The sequence below is a fragment of the Ursus maritimus genome, unplaced genomic scaffold (genome assembly GCF_017311325.1).
Source record: "Ursus maritimus isolate PB19 unplaced genomic scaffold, ASM1731132v1 scaffold_27, whole genome shotgun sequence".
NCBI lineage: Eukaryota > Metazoa > Chordata > Mammalia > Carnivora > Ursidae > Ursus > Ursus maritimus.
In genome coordinates this window covers 9,183,756-9,196,854 of record NW_024425230.1, presented here as the reverse complement: position 1 = coordinate 9,196,854, position 13,099 = coordinate 9,183,756, and the positions used below count along the sequence as shown (strand labels likewise).

At 42.3% G+C, this 13,099-nt stretch overlaps 1 protein-coding gene across 4 annotated transcripts in view; it reads right to left on the bottom strand.

Annotated features, from left to right (window-relative positions):
- Nucleotides 1-6,049: 6,049 nt before the first annotated feature.
- The window catches only part of LYSMD4 (LysM domain containing 4), an 8,131-nt gene continuing 1,081 nt past the window's right edge, over nt 6,050-13,099 (bottom strand). Inside the window, exons 1-3 of one of the 4 annotated variants that reach the window (XM_040642698.1) lie at nt 12,358-12,411; nt 10,797-11,086; nt 6,050-8,530 (exon numbers count right to left, since the gene is read on the bottom strand). In XM_040642698.1, the coding sequence (XP_040498632.1) occupies nt 7,919-8,530; nt 10,797-11,078 (894 nt within the window). In that variant the 5' untranslated portion in view covers nt 11,079-11,086; nt 12,358-12,411 and the 3' untranslated portion in view covers nt 6,050-7,918. The other 3 variants (XM_040642699.1, XM_040642700.1, XM_008687591.2) reach the window with 3 other exon arrangements.

The window sequence follows — 13,099 nt, the reverse complement described above, 5'->3', positions numbered from 1 at the left end:
ACTGAGAGAATCCTAGAATATGGAGGTGAGGTGGAAGCACCAGAGAGACCAAGAGAGATCACATTAGGAAGGTAATTAGAAAGAGAAGTGGCTACACACTGACTGCATTGCCCCTCACTCAGGCTGGCCCAGCACCACACCAATAGCCTACTGTTCCTCTAGTGGGAAAAGAGAGCCCAGGGTGGACATCCAGCTCCCCCAGCATTGTGGGCCCCTCCCTAAAAGCCTCCACTCTTGCCCCATGGTGACTGCAGAGGAGTCTGCAGGGCTTGGCCACCTGTAAAATCTAGAACCTGTAAAGTCTGGAAGAGGAGAATACTTTTCAGATGTGCATACACCAATGTCAGGAATCAAGGATCACAAAAAATCAGATACAGGTGACACTGCCAAAGGAAACTAATAAAGTTCCAATAACTGACCTGAAAGAAATCAAAATCTACAAACTGTCAAAGAATTCAAATAATCCCCTTAAATTCCTCTTAAAGAAGTTTAGTGAACTATAAGAATACACAGAAACTAAACAAAACTAGGAAAACAATGAGCAAAACAAGTTCAACAAAGAAAAAGAAACTGTTAAGAAGAAATCCTAAAGCTGAAAAATACAATGACTGAAGAATTTAATAGAGAGCTTCAAAAGTGACTTGACAAGGCAAATGAATCAACAATCTAGAAGACAGGCTATTTGAAACTATCCAGAGAAAAGAAAAGAAAGAAGAATGAGGAAGAGTGAAGAAAGCCTACAAGACTCAAGGAACACAAACAATATATGTATTATGGGAATTGCAAAAGGAGAAGAGAAAGAGAAAAGGACAGAAAGTATACTTAAAACAATAATGGCTGAGAAAACTGCCCAAACCTGGAGAGATCCATGAGGCCAAAGGACTCTAAATAGGTTGAACCTGAATAGGGCTACACTACGACACATCATGTGCACTGGGTGTTAATACGCAAGTAATGAATCATCGAACTTTACATCAAAAACCAGGGATGTACTGTATGGTGACTAACATAATATGATAAAAAATATTATTATAAAAACATGTAAAACCAGGAAAAAATAAATAAATAAAAACTTTCATTGATTATCAAAAAAAAAAAAAAAAGTCAAAGACAAAGAATTTTGTAAGTGGCAACAAAAAAGAAGTTACATACAAGGGAATCCCCATAAAACTACCAGCAGATTTCTCAACAGAAACATTTCAGGCCAGGGATGATATAGTCACGATATTGAAAGAAAAAAAAACCTGTCAGCCAAGAATTCTATACTCAGCAAGTTGTCCTTCAGAAATGAAGGAGAGGTATACTTTCCTAAACAAACAAAAGCCGAGGGAGTTCATCACCACCAAACTTGCCTTCCAAGAAATGTTAAAGGGAGTTCTTTAGTGGAATTAAAAGGATGCAGATTAACGTCATATAAGAAAGTAACATAAAACTATCTGGTAGTAGTAAAAAAGTAGTCAAAATTAGATCCGTAAAACAGTAATTGTGATGCATAATTCAAATTTAAAAGATAAAGCTCTAATTTAAAAGATAAAAAATGGTAGTAAAAACAACCATAATTACAATAATGTTATTGGTTTCACAATATAAAAAACATATAAACTTTATCATCAATAACCTAAAATGGAAGGGAAAGTAGAAGTAAAAGCATAGTTTTGGAATGTTATAGAAGTTGTTATCAGTTTAAAATAAGGTGTCATAATTCTAAGATATTTTATGTAAGTCTCATGGTAACCACAAAGGGAAAACCTGTAATTATTACAAAATGAAACGAAACAAAACAAAACACACGATAAAGAATTCAAAGCATATTGATACCAAGACACCAAAATACAAAACAAGACAGTAGGATAAGAAACAAGGAAAAATGGATCTACAAAACAGCCAGAAAACAATTAATGAAATGGCAATGGTAAGTCCTTACCTATCAATAATTACTTTAAACATAAATGGATTAAATTCTTCAGTCAAAAGACATAAAATAGCTGACTAGATTTTAAAAAAAAAAAGAAAGAAAAACCACAAGACCCAATGATATGCTACCTACCAGAGACTCACTTCAACCTCAAAGACACACAGACTGTGAGTAAAGAGATAGAAAAAGATATTTCAAGCAAATAGTAACCAAACAAAAACAACAAAACAGGAGCTGTACTTACACCAAACAAAATAGACTTTAAACTAAAAATGGTAAGAGACATGAAGGTCATTACATAGTGATAAAGCGGTCAATCCACCAGAAAGATATAAAATGTAAATATTTATGCATTCAATATTGGAGCACCTAAATATATAAAGCAAAAACAGACAATAAAAGGAGAAATAAACAGCAATACAATAATTGTTGTAGACTTTAATACCTCACTTTCAACAATGGATAGATCATCCAGAGAACCAATAAAAAAAAATAGCAGTGGATCTGAACAACACTATAGATCAAATGGACCTAACAGATATATACAGAACATTATTATCCTACAACAGCAGAATACACATCCTTGTCAAGCGCCAATGAAACATTTTCTAGGACAGACCATACATTAAGCCACAAAACAAGTCTAAGCAAATTCAAGATTAAGACTGAACACAATGGTATGAAACTGGAAATCAGTAACAGGAAGAAAACTGGAAAATTCATGGATAAATGGTAAACACCACTCTCCTAACAACAAATGGATCAAAGAGGAAATTAAAGGGGAGAATAAAAAAAACTATCCTTTGACAAACTAAAATGATAACACAACACACCAAAACTTATGGAATACATGCAAAAAGCAGTTATAAGAAGAAAATTCATAGCAACAAGCACCTACATTAAGAAACAGGAAAGATCTTAAATAAACAATCTAACATTTTAAGAAACTAGAAAAAGAAGAACAAAGTAAACCCAATGTTAGCAGAAAGAAGTAAAGCAGATAAATGAAATAGAGAATAGGAAAACAATAGAAAAGATTAATAAAACTAACAGCTGGTTCTTTGAAAAGATAAACAAAACTGACAAACCTTTAGCTGGATTAAGCAAGGAAAGAAGAGAGAGGACTCAAGTCAACAAAATTATAAAAGAAAAAGGAGACATCACAACTGATATTACAAATATACAAAGGAACATAGTAGACTACTATGAACAACTATTCACCAACAAACTGGACAACCTAGAATAAATAGAAAATTTTTAAAAATATATAATCTATCAAGACTGAATCAGGAAGAAACAGAAAATCAGAACAGATCAATTACTAGTAAAGAGACTGAATCAGTAGCCAAAAATCTGCCAAAAAAGAAAAACCCAGGACCAGATGGCTTCACACTGACTTTTATCAAACATTTAAAGAAGAATTAATGCCAATACTTTTCAAACTTTAAAAAAAGGGGGGGAAGGGAGCATTTACGAGCTTATTTTATGAGGCCTAATACCAAAGGCAGAAAGTATCAGGTACTACTTGATACTAAAGCCAAAAAGGACACTATAAACCAATATCCCCATGAATGTAGGTGCAAAAATTCTCGATAAAATACCAGGAAACCAAATTCAGCAGCACATTACAGAGATCACTCACTATGACCAAGGGGGATGGAATGTGGTTCAACATATGAAATCAATGTGATATACCTTACTAACAAGATGAAGGACAAAAATGATATGATCCTCTCAATAGAGGGAGAAAAAAACATCTGAAAAAATTCAACATCTGTTCATTATAAAAACTTGTAACAACAAGTTAGGTGTAGAAGGAATGTACCTCAACATAATAAAGACCATATATGACAAGTCCACAGCTAACATTATGCCTAATGATGAAGGGGTGAAAGCTTTTTCTCTAAGATCAGGAACAAAATAAGGGTGCTTACTCTCACTGCTCTTATTCAACATAGTACTGGAAGCCCTAGCCAGAGTGATCAGGCAAGAAAAAAATAAAAGCAGGAAATTGAAAAAAAAAATAAGTATAATTGTCTCTAGTTGTAGATGACATAATTTATATAAAATCTTAAAGACTCCATCAAAAAAAACCTGTTAGATCTTATCAATGAATTCAGTGAAGTTCCAGGATACAAAATTAACATATAAAATCAGTAGCATGTCTATACACTAACAATAAATTATCTGGAAAGAAATAAAGAAAATGATCCCATTTACAGTAACCTCAAAAACAATTAAATACTTAAGAATAAATTTAACCAAGGAGGTGAAAGAACTCTACACTGAACACTGCAAGACACTAAATGGAAAGGTATCCTGAGTTCATGGGCTGGAAAATTTAATATTGTTTACATTTCCATATTACTCAAAGCCATCTATAGATTCAAGGCTATCCCTATCAAGATTCCAATGGCAAATTTTACAGAAGAAGAAAAAAAAATCCTAAAATTTATATGGAAGCACAAAAGACTCTGAATAGCCAAAGGAATCCTGAGAAAGAGGTACAAAGCAGGGGCATCACACTTCCCAATTTCAAGCTATATTATAAACCTATAGTAATTAAAACGGTATGGTAATGGCATTAAAACAGATACAGACCAATAGAACGTGAGAACCCAGAAATACATCGGTGCATATACAGTCATATTTAGAAGGGAGCCAAGAATACTTAATGGAGAAAAGACAGTCTTGTCAATAAATGGTGCTGAGAAAATGGATATTCATGTGTAAAAGAATGAAAGCAGACTCCTATCTTTTTCCACTCACAAAAATTAAATCAAAATGGATTAAAGACTTGAATGTAAGCTCCTTGGTGGTAAACTCCTTGACGATGGTCTTGGCAATGATTTTTCTAGATATGACACCAAAGCATAAGCAACAGAAGCAAAAATATATAAGTGAGACTATATCAAACTAAAAAGCTTCTACATAGCAAAAGAAACAATCAACAAAATGAAGACAACCTACGGAATGGGAAAAAAATATTTGCAAACCATATAGCCAATAGTTACTAGCCCAAATATATAAGGAACTCACACAACTCGGCAGCAAAATAAAAAAAGAAATATATATGTAATTTCTTCAGGTGCTTTGCCCATTTTTAAATTTAAATTGCCCAATTTAAAAATGGGCAAAGCACCTGAATAAACATTTTCCCAAATAAGTCATACGAATGGCCAACAGGTACATGAAAAGGTGCTCAACATCACTAATCATTAGGGAAATGCAAATCTAAATCAGTGAGATATCCCCTCATGTCTGTTAGAATGGCTATCATCAAAAAGACAAGAGACCACAAATGCTGGTGCGGATGTAGAGAAAAAAGAACCTTTATCATTCTTCCTCAACCCCAGGAAGACTTCAGTATTAACACAGGCAGTTTAAAGAACTACCTTCCCGGGGCCCCTGGGTGGCTCAGTCGTTAAGTGTATGCCTTCGGCTCAGGGCGTGATCCCAGAGCCCTGGGATCGAGCCCCACATCAGGCTCCTCCACTGGGAGCCTGCTTCTTCCTCTCATACTCCCCCTGCTTGTGTTCCCTCTCTTGCTGGCTGGCTGTTTCTCTGTCAAGTAAATAAATAAAATCTTAAAAAAAAAAATAAAATAAAAAATAAAACTACCTTCCCAAGGAAGGACTGTGGCATGGCCTTGGCTGGACAGTCCTGCTCTGGGTAACCCTGAGACTTCTGCTTAGTCTCTGCAGCCTTGTCACCCCAGGGTAAAATGGGAGCATCGTTTGCCTGACAACATAGATACCTTAGGTGTTCACAGTGTTGGGCACTATAGTTCAATCAAAAGGATTGAACACTACCTATCAAATCTAATTACTTCTTTAAAACATTACCTCCTAAGACACTAAAAATGTAGTAAAATGTGTAGAAAATGAGTTTCATGGTATCTCTTATGTATACTTAATGAAACCACTTTAAAGCATGTTGTACAGACCAATCAGTGAGACTGTGCTGGTTTATCACTTCTGTTCTTCACCTGTTCTGGTGACCTTGAGCACAAGCCCAGGCAGGCCTCACCCCCTGGACATGGGCACCTCTGTGTTCTCCAACATTGTCGCACATCTTTTAATTCTGAATTACCCCCCTCCCCAATAAAAAAAAAAAAAAAGAAGAATCAATTTTCCTTCACAGAAGAAATTATTTTATTCCATTTTTAAAAACTAAAGGATACAGATATTTATTCTTTGTCTGGCAGAAGCCATTTTCCTGTGGGACTCTGGGCTCTGCCTGGTGAAGTTGATGGTGATATGTTAGAGAAACCTGTGGCCTCCAGGGGCACAGAGAGCACAAACATTTGGCTGGAAAAGCATTTACACGATCAAAATGTTTCCTGTAGCAAAGATTCACAAGTTTATTTTATCCTGAAGACCACGTTGGTTTTGAAGAGAAGATTTACTTTTGAAGATACTCTGAATTTACTAATTGAACTCTGGGCAAATCGTTCTCCACATAGCTGAGAGAAGAAAAACGAGAAGCCCATTCAAGTACTCTTCTGCCACACTCCCTTCCTCTTACATGACGAAATCTTCTCAATTCATCTCTAGGCCCGATTGTCCAATGACATAAACCATGCTCAAAGCTCAGCATTTGTGCAGTCTGTTTTCCTCCCTGGTGGGGCAGACTTCTCTGAGTCTGAACCACCAGCCACATAAGCCCATTTCCACTCCTCTGTAGGACTGAGATGGGCTCCAGCCAAACAGGCTTTCACCCTCACCTCGTGAACCCCTGCTTTACCTGCAAAGCCTTAGAGGCTGACCCATGCCTTCCTTGAGCCTCTAGCATGACTGCTGCTGTGTAGGAGATGGGAAAAACCTCAGGCAGATGGCAGCCTGACCCCTCTTTTTATGGCCTTCACGGCAAGGGTCACTTCCTAGGCCCTCCATTAAGTGGTTTGGTCTTTTAACATCATGAGCTACACCATACAAAGTGTATTTACCCAAAGAAAAACACTGAGCCCCATTCTGGGGCAATGGCTCCAGACTTCCCAAGATCAGAGTCAGGGAAGCAGCAGGAAGCACATCCATTCTCCCTGTACCTCCCTTCCAGGTACACCCAGGGGCTGCTGCTCTCAGCAAATCCGGACTGGTGCCTCTTCAGCCTTAGAAGTGTTACATGTTGGGACCTCAGTGACAGGCACTCATCTTTCTCTCTGCACATACTCAGCTCCAGACACTGGCCAGCAAGAATTCTTTCCAAGAATGCTAACTTGGGCAATCTGGTTAGCCACTGCAGTGGGGATGCACCTCAGGTGAAACTGAACAAAAGCCTCCAAGTGGTCTGGCAGGAAGTGCTGGCCACACCATGCAGCAGCTGAAAACAGGCCTGTGTATCACTAAGTAGTTCTAGAAGTACAAGGAACAGAACTGCTATTTACTCAATATTAGAGCAATTTGGATTCAGGGCTTTTTCGATTCTAGAAGTGACACTGCCTCAAAAGGGCTAACTGGTGGGACAAATATGAAATAGGGATTGTTATAATCTGTCATACTCCAAAACAGGGTGATGTTCACCCCTACTGGACAGCACCTTTGCCAGGGAGACAAAGAACACCATGTGTCACAGCCAGTCATCTCTTCCCAGCAGGCAGGGGACACTGCAAACAGCCAAGTGACCAAAGTGGACCCCAGAAGCTCCCACGTTGAAGGTCCAATGCCGCTCCTCAACTTCTGAACACCTCCAACCTGGGGGCCCACGCAGTGCCAGTCCACTATATACCTTCAAGAAAGAGCATGATCACATGCAAATGTCTCTCTTGCTGTACCTTCTCGAGGCAGGGAGCTGAGGGTGCTGGTGTTTTGGCTCCCACAGCCTTGGATTAGGTGAGCCTATTCCCCAGGGTGAGTGTTCTGGAGAACACAATGGTGGCTTTTGAGACATGTCCGTATGTCATAGAAAAGGAAAGGCAGCACCCTAAGATATGGCCCATGTCAGGTGACGCACATTAGGAGGCCAAATGCTAACACTGACCTGATTCTTTAGAAACAACAAGAGCTAGTTCCCTGCCCGGGGGGTTGGACTGAACTGGCTGTCTGAAGAGGGGACGGTTGGCACTGGAACTGCTAATTTGGGGACTTGCCCTGGAACTGCACTCACGGTCATCGAGCCATTGGGGACAGCAGTTGTGTTCAAGCTACTGGGGATCTCGCCAGTAGCTTGTATTTTAAAATAGACCAAATAAAACACTGGTAAAACAATACCAATTAGTAGCATGATAAAAACGGCATTCCACCACTGAATTCCACAGTCTGCACCATTTGTCGTTGTCTTCGGAGAAGCCGGGAGCAGCGGCTGATTGGAGGTCTCTACACAGTAACTTTCATTTAAAAAGATTTCTGACTGCACTGCGCGCTCAATATTCTGGTCAATGCCCTTAAAGAAATCCGTCAGTGGGCTGGACAAGGCATCGGTACCTACAGCTGCTCTGTCTGGGTCTGGCTGCTCCTCGAAGGTCACTCTAGTCTCTGAGGATGGGCTCAGAAGGGGTCTGAGTTCTTTGCGGGTCTCTGTTAGGATCCCATGATTTTTCACTGGAATCTTAATAGATTTCAAAGCATATAAGTCTTGTTCTCTGATGAAGTTGTTGACTTTCTTGATATCTGCAACCTAGGGAAGCCATGAAGACAAACATCACAAAATATGTAAACTCCTTAGAACGGATATCCAAAAGGTAGCTCTTTCTGGAAGAGGATCCAAGCCTACCCCGCTTAAGAATCCGATGAATATTGGAAAACTGCCCTTATGCACAAAATTAGTTTAGGCTGAATAACTGCGTTTTGGGGCTTTAACTCAGCCTGAATATATAGCTCAATCGTCACATTTCCATATAGATTTACAAGTTTGAATAACGTAAGATCAATTTTGGAAAAGAGCCATTGACCGCAACAAAACGCTTTTAGGTGAAACCCAACCGTGGCAACTTAAAAAGCTATAGCCCTTCCTTTCTACTTCTTTTAACGTTTGAGGCAACAGTGCCCCCGTCTGGCTGACTTCCCTCCCACATCAGAACCCAACTGAGTAGCTGATTACCTTAGCGATCCCCAAACACAAAGCCTCAGCCAGGTTGACAGACACCGAGAACCTACTTTAACTGTAATAACGCTTTAAGAGGTATGTTCTCATGATTCTACCATGTTTTCTTGCCCAGAAGTACTGTATGGCATATAAACTTATTTTTTTAAATAAAAGTGATCTAGGGGTAATACACTTTGAGGATTTCACAACACTTAGGAGAATGAGAAACGTACGGAATCATGAGCAAGTTGGAAAGTATGGACTGAAATCTTCTGTTCCCATTTTAGGACCGGAGGAGAAAGGAACAGCACTATGAGTTTTACAAAGTAACAAAGTTGATGACAAACTCCTTCCACAATCAAATCTTAAGGGAGGGGTGTATGTAAGAATGTAAGTCAAAGATAAACCCTCCCTCAAGCTAATGTTTGGAACTTACTGAAAACATCAGAGATGGACTTCAAGATTTTAACTTATTCATAAGCCCGCTTTGAGTACAAATACAGCCAATAGACCTTTAGATAGCACCTTATTCAAATCAATCTTCTCCATTATTTCACTTATTGAGCAATTCTTTTTAACACCTAACTGAATTGGGGTGGCAGACATTTTTAATGTATCATGTCTTGAAACTAAAGCATAAGGTGCTTGAGACCTGTTTGTCTTTGCCCTTAATTAACACTAAATTTATATTTACTTTAAATTGGAAAACTGATTACTCATCAGAGGCATTATATATATCATCAGTATTCCAAGAAGTCCACTGAATCCACTCAGCGTAGGGTTGGATTCATTTTCAGCCCATGTTCTATAAACCACACAGTATGCCTACAGAAGCTGATTAGACTCAAATATAAATCTCAGTACAACTGAAAGACCACTGTGTCCCTAGAGACCAGCCTGTTTATTTCCTCCGGGAAATACCACAACATCCTATACAATGTGTTTAACCATTTGAACCTTGTTAGATAAAAGACAAGAAACTAAGGAGGAAAAGATTTCTCAAATTGGTTAGACAGCCTTAGGGGAGGCCACAGAAAGTTGTAACAGTGTTATTAGCAAAATGAAATAAATAGTTTCAATCTAGGAGAAAATGCAGCAATTCTATAAATACTTTCCTACTTACTTTGCCATGTTAATCACTCTGAATGCTAAAAACATAATTAAAAGAGAAACAGGGTTATATAGATACACAGCATACAGAGGCTAGATCATGCAGTTCTAAAGGAGAGAACGTAAAACTCGACCAAGTAAGCTATAACAAGCAAGAAAGGGTCAGAAAAAAAGAAGTAGCCAAAAAAGCAAACCTATCAAACAAACCTTGGATAAATTCTGTCTGGCATCTTTGGCCCTAGTAGGTCTTAAATAAAATGTGCTTGAAAGAAAAAAAAGTTGGGGGGGGTGGAGGGGGACGCCTGGGTGGCTCAATCAGCTGAGCATATGACTCTTGATCTCAGCCCAGGTCTTGATCTCAGGATTGCAAGTTCAAGCCCCCCACTCGTCTCCATACTGGGCGTGGAGCCTACTTAAAAAATAAAAATTAAAAAAAAAAAAGGTTTCTGAAATTCAGTTTGGAGGGACAGAGAGAGAAGTACTCTGCAGAAAGGGAACTGCCCCAACACCTGAGATTCCTAGCTCTCACTTTTCATGATCCCAAGGTTCAGAACTGAAAGTATTCCCACCTGCCTTCCATCTCTGGCTAGATGGGGGAGTTCTTTACTGCTACAAGAGCAGTACAAGACCACCTCTGGGGGGTCAGGAAGGAGCAGCAAGGGCCCCCACCCTTCAGTGAGTTGCTCTGTTCCGCTAAATACACAGGAGCCAAGGGACAAGCAGAACCTTCACCCGTGGGTTTTCTTACTTTGCAGCCATACTGAAGAGCGAGCTTGTTGAGGCTGTCCTCCTGGACCAGCTCCCGCTGCAGCAGCACCACGTCCCCTGCTCCTGGCTGGTGAGGGTGGTGGGCACCCTTCTTCTGGCGCTCCTTGCCCCGGGGCCGCAGAGCCACGCGGTGGGACTCTTCCTCAGAGGAGTCCCCTGAGTCCCCACCACCATTCTCAAACATGTAAACGTGGCTGGTCGGAGTCCTACAGACAATGGCTGGGCCTTGGAAGGTCTTGGTTAACACTTCCTTCTGCCTCATTTTCTTAACTGAAAACCAAACCCCATGGTTAATTCCACATAAGGCACATGGATTCCTCTGTGGCTACATTAAAGAGAAGTGTCTTGATGTTAGAGATTATTCCTTTCCCTGATTATTGGAACTACTCAACAGACACCATCAGTACAAAAAAGAATGTGTTCTACGCTAGCTGAGATGGGGGGAGAGACAGGCATATAAAAATAGCAATTTTTCCCTAATTGCATCCTTTTTGCATAGAAAATGCAAGAATCCCTCCTTCCCCCCTTATTCCTCATCCATAGCTGCTGTCTCCCCGAAACCCAAACAGATAAAGAAACGACTTCTCTTTTTGGTCTGGAGGTAAAGAAGCTGCTGGGATCCTTGCAATGAGAGGGAAGGGCTTGGAACTTCTGTACAAAACAATTCTTGTTCAATACTTTACACATTCCAAAGTATCCTCGCCAAGAAGGTCAAGACTAAGGCACTTGCTTATGAGAACTAGGAGAAGAAAATACTCTGATTTCCAATACCGAAAGCGTGAATTACATAGTATGTGGGCCAAGATGGGCAGAAAATTCTTGTCGAACTAAGAAATTCGTCCAGTTTCTCACAGGTCCCTTTGCCTTTATTACATCCCACGCCTGGTTTCTATTTTCACCTCCAGCCAAGTGCAAAAGCCACACTCCCCTGTTTCCCCTCTCAGAACTGTCCGAGGGAGGTTCCAGAAAGGAAATCTCAAACACGGTGGTAGGACAGCTTCAGAAGAGCTGGCGTGGGGTTCGGAGCCCAGGGGAGCGGCGCCTTCGGGGACAGCCAGTGGCCCCCGCGCGACCGTGCCGCCCACCCCCTCCCGCCCGCACCCCACAGACCCGCCGGCCCGGAGGAGGGAGGGAGGAGGCGGCCCGTCCTCGCGGGCCAGAGGGCCGCGGGCCTCCCCGTCAGAGCGCAGGGCCTGCGAGAGGCCCCGGCGGCTCTCAGGCCTCAGTTTCCCTCAGACCCCTTTCCGTGCAAGGAGGGAAGCCCCACACAGGTGCTGACAAAAAGAAAACGGGGCGCGGCCCGCTCCTACGCTTAGCCCAGCGGGACCCCAACATTCCACAAAGGCACGACCTCCGACCTCTGCCCTCAACCCCAACAACCTCCGGTCAGCCCCGGACGGTGGCGGTCGGCGCCCCTCCGGAGGCAGGTGGGTGGCTCGCCCCCGAGGCAGGAGGGTGACCCACCCCCTCAGCCGCGGCGCCGCTGAGGGCCCGCGCGGTCCCCCTCCCGGGACCGCGGCCCCTCCTGCCAGCCCCGGTACCTCAGCGCCTGGGATCCGTCGAGACTCGTCGCCGGCGCCGCCGCCGCGCCTGCTGATTGGCTACGAAAATCAGCAGGTCTCCTGGGGGCGGGGACGGCGAGGCAGCCAATGAAATCAGCGCTGCGCGGGCTCTGGACTAAGCCGGGCTGGGCGGAGAGGTCAGCACAGAAAACGCGGCCCGGAGGCGGAGGCGGGGCCGGGGCGGGGCCGGGAGGCGGAGGCGGGGCTGGGGCGGGGCTCCAGCTCTCCGACCGGACCCTCGCCCCGCCCGCCTGCCTGTCACCGCGGCACCAGCTCGTCCCAGCTGCAGTTTTTGCTTCTGCTGTAGGCTTACCCCGCTCTCCTAGCTTTCTGCTGAGCCTCAGCTGTCTCACCTGTGTCAATTGTCTAACGAGGGGGCGGATTCCCGGGAGAGTGGATGCCACCTGCTGAGGCCTCCCGCTGGGAAGGGGCCCCTCTGGCTAGGCCTGGGTGGACCAAGGGTCTCCACATCTTGAGCTCTTACCACCACAGGAGGAGTTCGGTCCTCCCCGCACACGAAGATAGAAAAGTCCACCAGTGTAAACCAGTGAACCACAACAACACGGACCACAAACAACACAACTTACCCAATGTCAATGACGGCGGACTCCTTATGCTTAATAGTGATGGGTGAACACTCTCATACACTAAAGCACAAAGGTTTAAAATTCCAACCCAAAAAAGGACACCAAAATTAAAAAGCAAACCGTAACCAGGGGAA